Raw genomic sequence first — 16699 nt, forward strand, 5'->3', positions numbered from 1 at the left:
GCAAAAGGAATGAGTTAGAACCTCAGTCAGACCTGGAAATTGATCCTAATTGCATCTAAATTTTAAATCATGGCTAAACTTATCTTTCGCACAAAACCAATGATGGCGAAAATTCTGCGAAACGAGTGCTGCAGTGCCATTGTGTTGCAATGTAGTGTGTAAAGAAATACAGCGTCACAGTGCGGCATGTGAAATACAGCGTCACAGCTCAGTTTTCAGACATTCGACAGACTGAACGCAATGCAATATAGAGCGAGGTTCACGTGGGGCTGAGTAGTTGCACTCTGCCACGTGGACTTACCGTAGTCTCTGACTTCAAATGATGTAGATCCAGAGTTAGTACCAGCCGATACTGCAATCGTCCATATGCCTTCGTCAGTAATATCAAGGAGCTTGTAGGAATTTTGCAACAGACCTACGATAAAACAAAACTCATGTTTAAATAAAGAAAGAATGATGCGATGCGCAGATAATCTCCCGCTTCGGGAAAAGCAACATACCGTCACTGAAGTTCACAAACTGCTGCTGGAACAGAAGCTGGCCGTAGGGATTTGTGATGGTGATGTTTGCCTGCGAGACAATGAAGGTAGTGAGTGTTCATGAAGTTGACACCTGCCATGGGGGTGTGTTATATGGAACAAGGTCGGATTCCACGAACTTTGTATGGCATGACTTAGTCTGCCCGTGTTGAAGTAACCCAATGTACGGATACTCGTGCACCGACTACGTTACAGAACAGTCAAGGTGACAAGCAAGTAGTTTATGCCATACACTCATAAACTAAAAATATAAGCCAAGTGCTTTCCCAAAAAGGCCGCGTCAATGTGTTTCACACGATGATTTGGTCTACAAGGAAAGATATGTGTAGAAACTGCATCATTAAAGAATAACGCATAAATTTCCGTAAACTTGGACGTTGAACAGGAAGCAAAGTGAATAACTGAATTTCGAACAGGTAGCGAAAGACACGCAAATAAGGAAAAGTAAGATGTCTGCACGTGTGCTACTATGCGATATAATAATGAAGGAATATGTACTAGACTACGTAGCTTAAATGAAGAAATGGAAGAGTTGAAAATGAAATGATAGAGAACGTAGAAAAAGATTGCTTACCAGCTGGTCAGTGACAGGCAGCAGTTCGTTGTCAACTAGAAGGATCCGATAGTTGACTGGAAGGCGAGGACATGGGAATAAGTAATTTTAGTATTGATGCGTTGTTTACGAAAAAAAGTTTTTGAAGAGATTCAGATATGTCGGGGATATATCCTGGGAGAAGCATGCGAATGCAGATTGGTAGGTAAACATGAGGATTTGTGCAATACTCATGATGGAATGAAGGCAGTATAGTTATTAGGGTACAAGATCGAAGTTTCACTCAAGCAAGAAATACGTTGGCTGGAGACAGCCAGTGGGGATTGGTTTTATGTGCCATTTATTTTCCAGGAAGAGCGATGGCACTCAGATGTAAAGCAGAAAAAAAAAGAATATTGGCAGAAAACGCGACAGAACGAGGTGCATAGCAAGATAGAAGTCCATTGTGTCGCCTACAAAAGGGACGCACAGTATATTGTATTTAGCTCGAAAAGAGATGTATATGGGCTGCAGAAATAGTGCTAGTGGGAGCCCGACAGGAAAGCAGTGTGTAGGAAGTAATCACACATGCGAAGGAGTCGTGAAAAAAAAAAAGACAACATAACCTAGAGCGCGAAAGGGCAGGCTTTATTGCTGCCGAGGTGAACACTAGAAGTTTTACACATACCTGTGCTTCCTTGTCGATACATGGGCTTGTCGGTCTGTACGATGACGTTAATGTTGTTTACATACTCAAGTTGAACGAACGATTTGTTGTGAAACTGACTACTTCCAAACTGGCCAGTCACGTGGAGGTACATGTTGTAGAAATCGCTTGGGTTCAAGTTGGGGACGCCGAAACGAAGTTCGGAGTCGATGCCTGCAAGGCAAACAGAAGAGTGGCAGTTCAAGTGCCGAAGGCAATATGAATCGCAACAAATAAATAGCCGTAGCAAAGCTTAAGTTACTATGAAATGAACAGAGAAAGTGCAACCTGTCGTGCTATTCTACTGAAGTCAGTTTATGATGCGAGCTCGTAGCGTTGGTGTAGCTGTTGTTTCTCGTGGGTAGACTTCAAAAGAGAAAATGCGAGAAAGGCAGAGAGGTTAACCAGATTTTAGGAGCCATTATGCTGGCCTGCACTAGTATTGGGGGGAGTGAAAGTGAGAAAAGTCTGTATGAACAAACCAAGAACAGATGCACACACAAAATCGATCCACTAGAAGTCCTTCTCGTAGGCCAATAGTTTGCAAGAAGCCCGGTAGCACTTGCACTCGAACTTGCTAAATGTAGACTTCCAAGTGACAAGTGCAGTGATGGGCAGTCTTGATGGCATTCTACTCATCATGCTTTTTGAAGGAACTTGAAATAAGTTAAACTTGTCCAGTGTGCTTAACTGCGCATCCCGCTGCGCGGAACCCGCCGTGAATTTCGAAAGCATGCCGTCATGATTGGTGCACATAATATCAATCATAATGAAATATTTGTCCTAAACCCCTCTTAACCGTCAACCACTCATTTGCTTTTGTGAATATACGGAAGACGCACAAAGTTGGTGGGCTTTAAGAATGTGATAAGCAAATACTCGATGCTATGACTGATGGCATGAATAGGCCAGAAAAAAAAATGTAGGACATTTGGAAGCTTACCCTTCGGACCAACGTCATAGGTTTGTGTAGCCAGGACTGTGCTGTTCTGGTTGATTCCCGATCGAGTGCCCCATAGTTCCACAACCAGTTGGCCGGCGGATGGAGGGTTTCGCACTACGGCTGTGAGCTTGATGTCCGCGTTAGGTGTCAAATATCCCGGTGCAGTCACGAAATATTCTCTGCAACAAAAAGAAAGAAAATGCAGAAAGTGATACGGTTAGAGCTTCGAGTGAACCGCAGTACAGGCGCCAGGTTACGCAAAAAAGCCTGAGCCGCACAGGTGTTAGCATGGTGCTGGATGGACTGCACAAGGACATCACGCAACGTTTGTGCTGGGGGAGGAGTGCATAATGAGGGTGATGCAAGACGCGACTGAAAACTGTAGTGACAATGTAGTCTGGAGAGTCAGGATATCGGGGTGCCAGATGCATGTGGCCGATGTAATTGAACCAGGGTAGAATCGTGCACCAGACGCGTCCCTAAATTTACCAGACATGCACATTTATCAAACACACTGAAGGCGTGTTTCGCAACAACAACAATTCATCGTAGATATTGGAGACATGTGCGCGATGCTACCGATTCATACCAATCAACACGCGCGGCAATTTCTATGTACACGAAGCGCAAGGGCAGTGACACTTACGGGCTCGAGCAAACGCCGTTTGCAAGCTTTGAACAGACTGTAATGTGTTTTAATCGACTTCGGACCACACGCGAGGAAGGCACGCGAGAAAGAAGGCGCGAAAAGCAGGTGCTCACATAGCAGCGGTGGTGGGCGTTGCCAGAGTGACCACAGCTGCGAGCAGCAGAAACCAACTTGTCCAATTCGACGCCATGGCGACGAATTACGGCCCCTGCGATGGAAAGAATAAGAAGGTCACTAAGAAAAAGCGGTTACAATGACAATGCATAAAACGGCAACCAGCAAAGCTAAATATTGCTTTGGCTACAGAGTATGAGCGGTATTTAAAACAAATTCACCGAATGGCTGCGGTACACAACGAAACACGAAAAAAAAATTGAAGAGCTAGACCAAGTCGCACGGGTGAAAAAAAAAAAAAAACAGTGCTCTACTCGGAACACCCTCTGCAGAGCAGTTGCACCTGAAGCTACCTGCAGGAGAAGCTGGTAGCTGCGTGCGGAATTGAACGGAATCCAAGAAGCCATGATTCATCTAATCGAAACGCAGTGGTGAATCGCAGTTAACAGTAAGAATACGAAAGTGCTGAAATACTACATGCCTTGCTTGACATTTCCAGGTATTTTTCACACTCCAAAAATACTGGAAGCATAGAAACACTATGGAAATAATGGTACAAGGGAACAGCAGCTATCATTCGATCTGGTCGAGACTATTCAACATGAGCATGCCTGTCAATAGACTTGCGCCTCTGAATTGCCTCTAGACCATAGGAGAATGAATGAAGAAAAAGCCTAAGCTGCCCAAGATTCCGCACGTTTTCTAAAAGCTGCTTACGCGCGTTCAAATGTTGCAACTGTTCTTACTTTTTGCAGTCTCGGCGGTGAATAACCAAAGTCAGCAGCGTTCGCAAAAGGCCCGAAGGATCAGCTGGCGTAAATCCCGGCAATAATCCTGTGATGCTCCCGAGGGCGAGTTGCCGATGGGACTGCGCTACTTTTATACGCTTCAGTGCTTTTTTACCTCTTCCTACACTTTCCGTATCCGGTTGCAACATGTGACGTCACTTGTACAACTAACCGTGATCGCTGATTCTGCGCACGGTGGCTGCCGGGAAAGCCGGCTGCAAAAAAATGATCATTCATGATTAACCACGTGTAGCACATAACGGGAGATTAGTTGCACGTGCTCTTATCGAGGCGAACAGGGTCTGGGACATCACATGTGTTTACTACCAAGCCAGGAAACTGGTGCATGTACGCTCTGTTTCCTAATGGGACTGACGCGTTAGTTTTCGCCATTGTTCCTGATACCGCGTGAAGGCAAGTCGCATCTGTTTTCATGTTTCACTCTTGATCGAACAACAAGAAACTCAAAGGAGAAACAAGGTTAACTTTCCAGCTGTTTTTGTCACTGCACTACTATAGATATACTTAACACTTCTGCTATATACCACTATGATGACGACAGCAACAAAAACAACAAATACTTCTGCTGCTACTACTCCTACTTCCGATGGGGGCGAAATGTTTGAGGTCCTTGTACTTCAATTCAAGTGCACGTCAACAGCAACAGATGGTAAAAATGTCCACAGCTCTTTACTACGCTGTTCATTACAATCATGTAGTGGTTTTGGGATGCGAGATCCCAACCATCATACTATTAAGACTACTAACACATCCACGGCTCCGCTACTGCTATATACTTCTACTATTACTGATACTACTGCTTCTGCTATTTCTTCTACCTTTACTATACTCCCACTACTAACACCATTGCTACTACTCCTACTGCTACTACTACTACCTTCGTGTCTAGTTGGCCTCCCTGCCTTTCATTTCTTCCATTCGTCATCCACTACTATTATTTCAGAAGGGTGCTTATCATTTAGTAGCGCCTTTAATAAGTAAACTAATCACTTCAGACATCACTTTACTTAAAATCACACCATAATAACTCTTCAATTTTCTTATTTACATAATAATCACTCAAGTTTGGCCATCTGGAACTGCAGGCGACTAAAGTTACACTAAATTAGCCCGGACACAATGAGTTCCTTTACTTCATGCAAAATTTCCCACGTTATATAACTTACAATAGGCATTTTGGCATTTTTATTTTCGCAATTTGTGTTGCACGATTGTTTTGGCCTCTTGTAAAAGATGTCATTTCCTTACACAGCGGTATGGTGTACCCGGCCGAATAGAAGTGAGGAGTTTCGCTATGAAAAGAACTCATATAGCCCTCCGTGTCCTTAGAATATCGCTATGACAACAGCGTAGACAAGATATAACTGAGTGACGGGTAACGCGGAAGTACATCGTTAAGAGGCATTTCGTTAATTTTTTTTTGTAGTTACAAATCCTGGGACGTTACATACAGAGCAATTGAACACTACAAAAAAAAAAAAAAGCTTGTAGGAGCTGGTGGTTGCCATAACCACTGAAAGTGGATTCAAAAGGTCGTATGTGGCTGGTTCGGAAGCAATGGTGATTGACGAAGTGATTCTTGCTCGTTATAACGTGACTGACATGCTTCGCTAGTGTTGATGTCACACATGCACTCGTCAAGAAGCGTGTCGCACACATTAAGGCAAACAAGCCGCAATCTTCCCATACGATGCCTGTATGTTGTTACACACCGCCTACATTTGCGACATTAATAATATGCGGGTTTAACGTCCCAAGCTCAAAATATGATTATAAGAGACGCCGTAGTGAAGGGCTCCAGAAATTTCGACCACCTAGGGTAAGTTAACGTGCCCCCAAATCTGAGCGCACGGCCCTACCGCATTTTCGCCTCCATCAAAAATGCAGCGGCCGTAGGCTCTATCGAAAATGCAGCAGCCGCAGCTAAGATTTGACAGCAGCCAAGTGCCTTAACCACAAGACCACTGCGGCGGGGCAATCTTTCCGAGATTGGGTGCAGAAATAGCGTATTCTATTGCTATTATCAGGCAGAACTTTCTCCGTAGTTCATAAGTAACGATCTGTGCTTTAGTGATGCAATGATTGTTTGATTTGTGGGATTTAACGTCCCAAAACTACCGTTTGATTATGAGAGACGCCGTAGCGGAGGGCTTCGGAAATTTTTACCACCTGGGGTTCTTTAACGTGCACCCAAATCGGAGTACACGGGCCTACAACATTTCCGCCTCGATCGGAAATGCAGCCGCCACAGCCGAGATTTGATCCCGCGACCTGCGGGTCAGCTGCCGAGAACCTTAGCCACTAAACCACCATGGCGGGCGCTTTAATGATGCAGCTTCTCGCCTTGAACTTATACTATGGTGGCTTGTATGATGCATTATGAAATGGAAGGAATGAGCTGCTTTGTTCAGACTGTAATACAGAACTAAGCGCCGGTGAGGCTTATAAATATTCAGACGCTTTGTCAAGGCTGTTTCTAGCAAATGGAAGTGACGGAGCGTTACGTTGTGTACACACTACGGTCGGGAAAGCTCACGAGTTGAGTAAATTGCGGCCTATTAATAAACAAAGTATAAATCTTTTATTGTGCTGCGGCTAATAACAACTATATATGTGATCGGCGTAGTGCCAGTCGGTACCGGTGGAATTACCCGTTGCGTTTTTCGCTCCAAGGTGATGATGCGCATTATGGGAGAATTTCGATGAGGACGTCTGACGGAAGCTTCCTTGGCCCTTGAAAATGCAGGATACTGATGAACAAATGGTGGGGACCTGCATACTTGATGGCTTTCCCGCAACAAGATTCCGTGCCAGGAACTCACTGTCATGACGGCATGCATTACGATGGCAGCGTAAGTGTGATCATAATTAATGGTCATATGCTACTAATTCACGAGCTCTAAGAGGTTAAACACTTCACCAAAACTTCAGCTACTCCTGCATCAATTTCTAAGGCGAGTGGATAACAACTATGATCTTGTCCGAAAGCCGGTACTCATGCCCTAACAAGATTTTCCTTTCCAACAACTGAGTTTTTATTTATGATGAATGTAGTATGCCCTGGTAAGCCTCATAAGAGATAATCTGTAAATCATAAATGTTTCTGCAAAACTACCCTCTTTACGCATGCGGGGTCCTTCATTCATTTTTTCACATTCAGTCAGTTGTCACCCTTTTAGCTAATTAGTTTTTTTAAAGCTGTTTGTGACTGACAACAAGGGTACTTCTAAGCGCGTGCTTGGCTTGCTTGGAGGTCGATTAGATAACCTTGACGGTTTCACCGGGTCCGCATTGTGGTTATGAAAGTAGCAGCCAGTTGTCAGCCTCTTCATCTTTTCTCTCGCAATGTCTACATACGGCAAGCATTGTAACACATAAAGGCTGCCTGGCAGCGCTCAAGTAACCTTAAGGTTAACCACTGCGCCCAGACAAACAGCAGGAGTTGTGTAAAAGCTATAAGAAAATTCCAAAGAAATGTTCTCGGAGTACCATGGTAGGTCAACGAGGTAAGAACAGGTATATAACATGCACGTTAATGTTGCACAGTCAAACTACAGGAAGAATTCAGACAGAACGTTGAGCAATATGGGTCAGCTGCAAAACATAAAGCTTGCAATCTTTTAGTAAGCCCGTAACGTGGTTGTTCGAAGGAAGCGTATATCGTATCCAGATGAAATGAAGACTACTACAGCAAGATTGGTAAAGATTTGTAGGTCGACCGCACCGGAACGGCTTTGGTCTCGGGTTTGATGCCCGGACTGGGAGGAAGTTTTGGCAAATTAGATGCTTCCTTTCTGAGGAATCCTGATAGATCTTGTAGCTATGTACTATAAACTGGTGGTTGTCAACTTTTCTTACAAGAACAAAAAAGACAGCGCAAATTGTTACACATGTCAGACCGATAGCTAAGCAGCAAGAACAGACGTATATGATACCCACGCGAACACTTCAGCGAAGAACAGGAGAGCGTTAAATATTGGTAAAAGGGGTCGGTACACGTATCACACGTGAGCCTAACAGACTCACACAATTTTCTACATATAGTTGCACGTTTCTCAACAACAAATAAAGTACCACAATATACTTAACAAACGTTTAGAAATGATAGCGAAGATCTCAGAAAAGAATGCCTGGCCATCAGCCACACAAATTCCGTTCCTTGACGTACGCTAGGCCAGCCGCAGGGGTTCATATGTCTGCGGTCAGTCACGTCAGCTCTGTCTGGCATTCGAATAGCTGAGTCCAGTACTCGTGGGTACGAAGCGTCGTCGCTCCGCTGGAACGTTCGCTTTAAGACAGCGTGTGTTCGGGAGCGTTAACCATCTATGTCACCGAGCTATTCAAGATTATCCGCGGGGGTGCGTTTCGCAACTCGACGCCAATGACCCACTTTGCATACGCCCGTGGAATAGGGCACCGCTCTTTTCAGAGGATCTTGATTTCGTAGAAGTCTCCCCCCCGTGGCTTCGTCGAGAACGTAGAGGTCGCACGTGGATATCCGGCGTCGCCACCGCCTCGAACGGGAAGCCCCAACGTCGTGGCGAGAGTTATCACCGGCGCGCCCAGTCCATTCCGCTGAGACGGTCCGACACCTGAAGCGGCCGAGATTAGCCCATTCGTCGTGCCCGCTCCTCGACTGGTTGTTGGTGTTGTGTCTGCAACATTGGGCGTCGTCGGCTGCGACGACTACGCGAACACACGTTATCGCGAAAAAAATGAAAACAAGCCTGTTTAGTCCGCAAACGCAGCGAAGGTCAATCGTCGCAGCCGCTACACGTGCCAACAATCAGCGCCGGAAAAAAAAATACATGCACTGCCGCTTCCACTACTACTGTGTGTTTCCTGCGTCTATAGCAGCGTGGGACATACAACTGTGGCTCTCGTCAGCACGCGTGTAGGGAGTTTTGAACGTGTTGCGTCCTGCGCAAACTTCATAGACGTACTCTCGACGCTCTATTGTAAACCCGTTTTCGTGTTTCTGGCGCTTAAGCCTTTTCTTTGCGTTGTATTTACACACACCATTTTCGATGGTCGAAAAGCGCGAAATGTGAGATATGCTCATAGAATACAGAAGCCCACTGCCTTTTTGAAGTAATGTAATGTGTCTAGCAGTGTTGCCACACAACAACAGAAGTGTCGCTTACGAAGAGTTCTTAATGACGTGAAATGTCGTGGCAACGCTAGCTTGCAAGAGTTTTGTATTAAAAGGCCTTCATTCGCAAAGGCAAAGAGTAGCGCAAGTACCCTGTTAGCGAATACACCAGTCGGGAAGTGTTTACTAGACCATAATTATACCTGTCTCGAATCAGTCCACTATACGTAAGGCAATACGCAAAATTATGCCGTTACAGCGTTTGTTAATGCTTCTGCTGCGTCCGATGATGATTAAACATGTCGCTATGCATTGTAATGAATGAGCCTTCAAAGCGTCCACTCATTACACAAATCACATTATTTGGCGTCAAGTGCGATTACAGACTTTTTTTACTCAGTATTAAATGTTTTGAGGAGACTGATTCCATTACATGACATTCATCTAATTTTTCTTTAGAAAGCCGTTTCAAGCAATGGCGTGGCTCTGTGGAAGGGCACCTGATTCCTACGAAGAAAGCCTGGCTTGGATTTTCACTCGAGCACAAGGCTTTTATCATGTAATTTGTTTACATTTTTTTCAGTTTTTCGTTCCCAAGCAACGCTTACTTTTCACTTGCAACCAAAGCTCGCGACGCTGACCCCAACACGCCGGGAAAGCTCTTCAGTGCTATCACGGTAAAATAGATGTAATTGAGCCACAGCGGCAAGGAACAGGGTCTGTAAAGCTTCGCATGTTCAATATCTCAGGCATATTGTTACATTCCTAACTGCGAACCTGCTGTACGCGCTGAGAAGTTAATTCAGTTTCCAGTATGACAAAACAACTGCACGGCTAATGCGTGCACCTTTAATTGTCGCATCTTCAACATCTTACCACTACGATTCTAAAGTTGATATAAAGTTGCGTAGATCCAAATAGGCGCCATTTATTCGTAAGCACCCGTATCTAGTCCTGCTTCCTGCTAGATTTTTTTTTCTGTTTTGTTTCCTCTTCGCTAAAGGAAGATAGTCTGCATTATCAGGCAGCCCCGCCGCGGTGGTCTAGTGGCTAAAGCATTCGGCTGCTGACCCGCAGGTCGCGGCATCGAAGCTCGGCTTCGGTGGCTGCATTTTCGATAGAGGCGAAAACGCCGTACGCCCGTATGCTCAGATTTGGGCGCACGTTAAAGAACCCCAGGTGGTGGAAATTTCCGGAGCCCTCCGCTACGGCGTCTTTCATAATAATATCGTGGTTTTGGGACGTTAAACCTCACATATCAACCAATGCGTTAGCAGGAATGCAGCTACAAAAACTGACAGCATGTGTGACACAAAAAGTATTATTTAAAAAAAATGATTAAAGTATCTTCTGAATATTTTAGCTTACGTTTTCAAATCACGCCTAAGTATACGGTTCTTGCCATGTCATCTCCTTTTATTTTCTAAAGGAGGGCAATGGACAGGTTTGTTCTGCTCAGTAAGCCTTGGCGCACGTCTTATAGTGCACATGGTCGTTTGCAATCAAGCCGTATCACGCAATCGTAACTCACGTTGAAGAGGCATGGCGTGCAAACACGCACACAAGAAAGATGACACTACAGACGCATTACCTCCTCTCTCATACGCACTTCTCTCTTGCCTCCGTGTTTGCACGCATTATCTCTTTAACATGAATACCTGCGCACTAGCTTAGCTTTTTGTCATTCGAAAATTGTACATCAGTTATACATTCACGCTTCCATGTCATAAATTGCCGCTCTTTGAATGCGAAAATGTAGACCGTAATGTATACCTGTTTATTTGCAAATACCCTTTTTCCTACTTTTTTTTTTCTGCCGTAATACAGTTGCAATGGCTTTGCTGTGATATATAAATAAACCTTGGGCATTACATCCGAAACGCTCGGTATGGGGCATGCCTACTAGGAGGCTCCGAAAATTTCAGTCACCTGCTCGAATTCTCGCACGTGCATTGGCGTCACGCAGCGCGTGGCCTCAAGCTTTTAGCCTTCTTCGAAGTCTGAACGCCGATGCCGGAATCGAATCCGCGACCTTTAGGTTAGCAGCCGAGTACTAAAGACTGATCCAACGTGGTGTATGCTAGTTGGAATAAGATGAAAGTTCAGCTTATCCATATTAATCAGCGCAATCTGCGGCTGGCTATTCTTTTTTTGTAGTAACTAAGTTATCTCAAAGTTGGTGTAACCCTCAGCATATTTTCCAAGAGAACATGAGTGGCAAACTCGTTTTTATGCTCATAAATGATAATATGCGGTGCAACGTAATTGCTGATGTTGGTAATTACTAGGTTATTGCTAATAACGGTTCAGCATTTTTGATCTCTCTATCAAGTAACTTACGCAACTTGGTGCACATGCAGATTACACCAATTGTCACAGGATTTATTTCTTTTAAATCTGCATAGTATACAGCAATATGCCAGGTATAAACGAATAGATACTTGACAAGAATCTTCTGCAGCAACCGAATGAAATTTCTGACAGTTATGTATTGCCCTTACCTGAGTAGATGCTCTTTGAAAACTCACCTGAGCTTCTATGGGATCTTTCATACGTTCTATTCATATGACTATTATTCACTGTCACAATCAGATGCTTTGTTTCGCACTATTCAGCTGCCACGTTACCTGATGCAAGAAGGGTTGCAGAACAGTTGTGCAAAAGAGAATCGACTGAACTTCCTTGTATAGAAATCGTTGCCATGTGGGCAGATTCTATCCAGGCAGATTCTACTGAGTGCGGCACGTGTCGTTACAACCGTCACACAGCTGCTGTGAGCATTGCGTCCGCAACGCACGAGCTAGAGATTCTTTACTCGCCGCTGTCATCATGACACGACTAGATAGACACGTGTGATTTCTCCGGACATGACTGAAGTAGACTTGTTTATAGTAGCGAAAACCTTTCAAAGTCATCTGTCGATTTGCCCCTTTCAAGAGAAGTTCACGTGTGTATACGGGTGTTGAACCACAATGCACTTGACCAACGAGGCCCCATATTTTAGCACCGAGACTCACGAGTTTTAGTGAATAAAGACAAATGTTCTTATTTTCTGTTCCAGATGTCACCTTGAACGTCACCATTAAAAATGACTGTTTCTTCATTCTAAAAGCTTCGTAACATATCCATAAATTCATTAGTTGGCAAACAGTATGTTATCGCTGAGCATTTAATTACTGAATTGCAATTAGGTCGATACGTTGTGCTGACGGGACAAATTTAGGAAAACTGAAATATATGGCAACAGTGTACTGCTGAAGCACTCTGATGCGTCGTTTAGTTTTATCAGGCGAAATCCGCAGAAATTCGCAGAAGCAAGTGCATCCTTCCATTAGCCAGCCGGTTCCGCTAATGTTGTGTCACGCACTGGGATTGGCTGAAATGTTCTCTTCCAAAAAGTTTGAGATGAGGGTAAGACATTTTCGGCAATACGAACCCTCGTGTGTATGTCGTGTTTCTGCTGTGTTCAAGACGACAACAACATGCATACCTGTGTGTAAAAGAAAACTAGTCGCCAAGAACGACAGCCATTAGCCACACTTAGAGTGTTGCGGTGATTGTTTCAAGAAAACCCTCCAAAATACTCCCTCAATATAATTGCACGTGGCGAGAATTACGGCTCTGAGCTGTTGCAAAATCGGCCCGTACATCTGCTGACTTAAAATAACGTGGCTGCCACGAGAAAGCGAACGCTAACCATCGGGGGCAGAGTGCCAAACGCTAAAGAATGGCTTGTAGCTCAAGTTTTGCGAACAGTTGAACACAAAGGATTTAATTGTTACCTCCATGAGGAAACAAAAGCGACAGAATAAGTTCTCTGTTATACAGGCGGAGAAGGGAGGCAATAAATAAACAAAAACACAGGTTGAAAACCGTTCAGTAAGATGACGACGTCCCTATGGAAGTTGAAGAAATTCTGTTGACTAGATGCCTGCAGTTTTCAGAGTAGCACCTTAGTAGCCACTTCGCATACTCTGTATTCACTCCCCCCCCCCCCCCCACTTTCATCGGGTCATCATCATCATCATCATCATCAGCCTGACTACGTCCACTGCAGGACAAAGGCCTCTCCCATGTTCCGCCAGTTAACCCGGTCCTGTGCTTGCTGCTGCCAATTTATACCCGCAAACTTCTTAATCTCATGTGCCCACCTCACCTTCTGTCTCCCCCTAACCCGCTTCCCTTCTCTGGGAATCCAGTCAGTTACCCTTAATGACCAGCGGTTATCCTGTCTACGCGCTACATGCCCTGCCCATGTTCATTTCCTCTTCTTTATTTCAACTATGACATCATAGTTGAAACTTTCATCGGGTAGTGTAACAAATTGCATGGTTAATTAGGGCGTGCCCAACTCGGCCTTCCCTCTGTATTTCTCTATCCTTTTCTCTCTCCCTCTAAGACAGAGCTAGGTTCAAGACGTAATGATCACACATATCTAATGATACTTTCTTTGCGGTTCTTTAAAGTGAAAGAGGGTGGTGTGATCTGAAATGCACGCCATAAATCATTGAAAGAACAGCAAGCGTCCAAGCAACTACGTATATTTTAGTAATTTTTTTTTTGGAAAGGAGGTACGCGTTTTAGAACAAATATATTTTAGAAAAAATACACGCCAGTGATAATACCATTTCATATTAAAAAGCATGGAGAGCTAAGACAGAAACTAAGACGGAAAACCGATTATTCTAACTTAAGACGTGCCCGGTTCGCTATCCTACACACGGGGAGGGTTAGCAGGTGATTACTGAATTAGTTGGAGACGTATAGAGGATGAAGTCGTCACGGTGCTAGGCTGATGACCTGAACGAAATTCGCCGGTTCCCTGTCGGCCGCGGTGGCAGCAGTTAAATGGTGGGAAAATGCTACACGCCTATATACGTAAATTTACGTGCACGTTATGGAACCTCGGGTGGAGGAAATTTCTGGAGCCCTCCACTACGACGCACCTGATAACCATGTCCTGGTTTCGAGTCACAATATTTTTCGTGTTATTATTATTATTATTATTATTATTATTATTAGTAGTAGTAGTAGTAGTAGTCGTAGTTGTAGTAGAGGAAGTAGAGTTCACAAAAGAAAGTTAATTTTTTTGCAGGAGCTCGTTTCCAAGTTGGACACAAGCAAATGAACCCAACAGCCCTTGCCAACACTCCCGTCAATTACATGTACATAAATAACCAACGTAGTGGACGAGACTTACTATAAGAAGTGTGTGCTTGATCATGCCATCAAATTACGTTGTCTGATTAGCGACTTTTTCTTCGCCTGTACCTATGTTTACGTATTGTTTAGCAGCTTATATCCTAGTGCCAGCGATTGTGTAAAGAATTTTACGGTGCAAATAAATAAATAAATAAATAAAAATAAATAAATAAATAAATAAGCACCTCACGTTGTACCTCAATAGGTAGAGGATTGGACACGCAACGTACTAATTCCGGACGAGAACGACGTTAATTGACATTTTGCCTATTTTCATTGCTTTCGATTTATCTCACATTATACATAAAAAAAAGATTCGCGTGGCTTCTTTCATGGAGTCTCGACTTCGCACTTGTATGGATCTCTTTAAAAAGCACGTCAACTCTCTTGGTGGCCACGAGACTCTTGAAACAGAGTGTATTGACACTGAAGCAGTGTTGACGTGCCTTTTAAAAAAGAATCATATATGAAGTGGCAAACCATACCTCTCTAAAATATAGTCACATGACTTTTTTTCTTAGAGTACATAATCACTACAATGCCGTAAAAAAGAAACAAAATTGCGCCTGCTATTATTTACTCTGCATTCATTTGGTTGAATTCTTGTTAGCTTCAGTAATATGACGATGTACCTATGGAAGTTGAAGAAATTCTGTTGGCTAGATGTCTACACTTATCAGAGTAGCACCTTAGTAGCCACTTCGCATACTCTGTACCCCCCCCCCCCCCCCCTCCCTGACACTAGAAACCAACACAGTGGCTCGTGAGCTTGAGGCGTTGTAAAAATAAAAAAAGAAATGTAGCAAGGACCAAAAAGAATAGGCATACGCACCGAATTTGGTTGGCGTTGATAGCGAAGGCGAAGCCGAATAGCGGTCCGCGCCGGCAGAGAAGCCGGGTGCTACGCTAACGTCCGGTGAATTCGCGCGGCCGGCTGTGTAGGCAAGCGTCGGGCTCGACAAGGGATGGTCGGTTCGAGCCTGAACAAAAGCGAAGGGCGCCGGAGCTTTTTCAACGCCTTCGCCGGTAGACTCGCACAAGCCGTGCGACCAATCGGGCGCCAGAGAACGTCCCGCGGAAACAGACGAAAGAAGGAGGGGTAAATGAAAGATAAAAAAGCGGGCCCCTTCTGCTTGAGAGAGAGAGAGAGAGGATGAGCTGCGGCCGCAGCCATTTTTATTTGGTGTGTTTGCCAGCCTTTCGTGATTTTTCGCGTTTTGTTTCTCTCCTATACTCAGCCGACTCGCCGCAGTCAGCACAAACATTACTCGTCGCCGTGAGAGTGCCTCCACGGAGACCTTGATGGAGCTGTTGGGACGTGGGGCAACTGAGATATGCACGCAGAAAAGAGCGCGCAGGCGTCATAGTCCCGAATGGAAACTCAAAAGGTGAACGTAAAGAAAAGAAGAGACAATGAAAAGACGTGAGCAGTTAGAGGGTGATTTTCGATGGCGGGCTCTGTGCAACACTGGTATCGCGAAGTTTTCTTGACGATTTCAGAACGATTACAAGGGCTCAAGTTGAGTTCTGAGAAGACGGTACGTGCCTTTTGTTTGTTTGAAGTCTCTCGAGGTGTTGGCGCCTCGTTGCCTACATTAGCAACACTTCGGGTGGCGTACTGTTTATACAAGAACAGACGAAGAAACGCTGAACGCAACTCGACGATATCCGCTTTCGCTTCTGAAGAGCACGGATGGTAGTTTGATTCCGCTAATGATAACCGTGTTCAAAAGACTGGATGGAAAAAAGTGCTCGTGCTAGTCTTTGACGCTACCCCTCGTCGACGATCATTTTTTGACTGCAGGCATTTGATACACGACTGATATATATATATATATATATATATATATATATATATATATATATATATATATATATATATATATATATATATATATATATATATATATATATATATATATATATATGTGTGTGTGTGTGTGTGTGTGTGTGTGTGTGTGCGTGTGTGTGTGTGTGTGTGTGTGTGTGTGTTTGACACAATATCAATGGGAACTAATCTACCAGACAATAATGCCAAAATGCCAAGGCAACTATAGGGAAAGGTATTAGATCGAATTGTAATGTAAATGTGAAGATAGACAAGTGGGTGAAA

At 44.2% G+C, this 16699-nt stretch overlaps 1 protein-coding gene across 3 annotated transcripts in view; it reads right to left on the bottom strand.

Moving 5' to 3' along the window:
* The window catches only part of LOC119166156 (alpha-2-macroglobulin-like protein 1), a 32083-nt gene extending 16524 nt beyond the window's left edge, over positions 1–15559 (bottom strand). For 2 of the 3 annotated variants that reach the window (XM_075891676.1, XM_075891673.1), the window contains exons 1-7: positions 15419–15559; positions 3483–3577; positions 2721–2899; positions 1760–1951; positions 1114–1169; positions 501–570; positions 302–415 (exon numbers count right to left, since the gene is read on the bottom strand). In XM_075891676.1, the coding sequence (XP_075747791.1) occupies positions 302–415; positions 501–570; positions 1114–1169; positions 1760–1951; positions 2721–2899; positions 3483–3559 (688 nt within the window). In that variant the 5' untranslated portion in view covers positions 3560–3577; positions 15419–15559. Of the gene's footprint in view, positions 1–301; positions 416–500; positions 571–1113; positions 1170–1759; positions 1952–2720; positions 2900–3482; positions 3578–4229; positions 4370–15418 lie in introns of those variants that run through there. The other variant, XM_075891674.1, reaches the window with a different exon arrangement.
* Positions 15560–16699: the final 1140 nt, after the last annotated feature.

This window comes from Rhipicephalus microplus, chromosome 1 (assembly GCF_043290135.1).
Source record: "Rhipicephalus microplus isolate Deutch F79 chromosome 1, USDA_Rmic, whole genome shotgun sequence".
Lineage (NCBI taxonomy): Eukaryota > Metazoa > Arthropoda > Arachnida > Ixodida > Ixodidae > Rhipicephalus > Rhipicephalus microplus.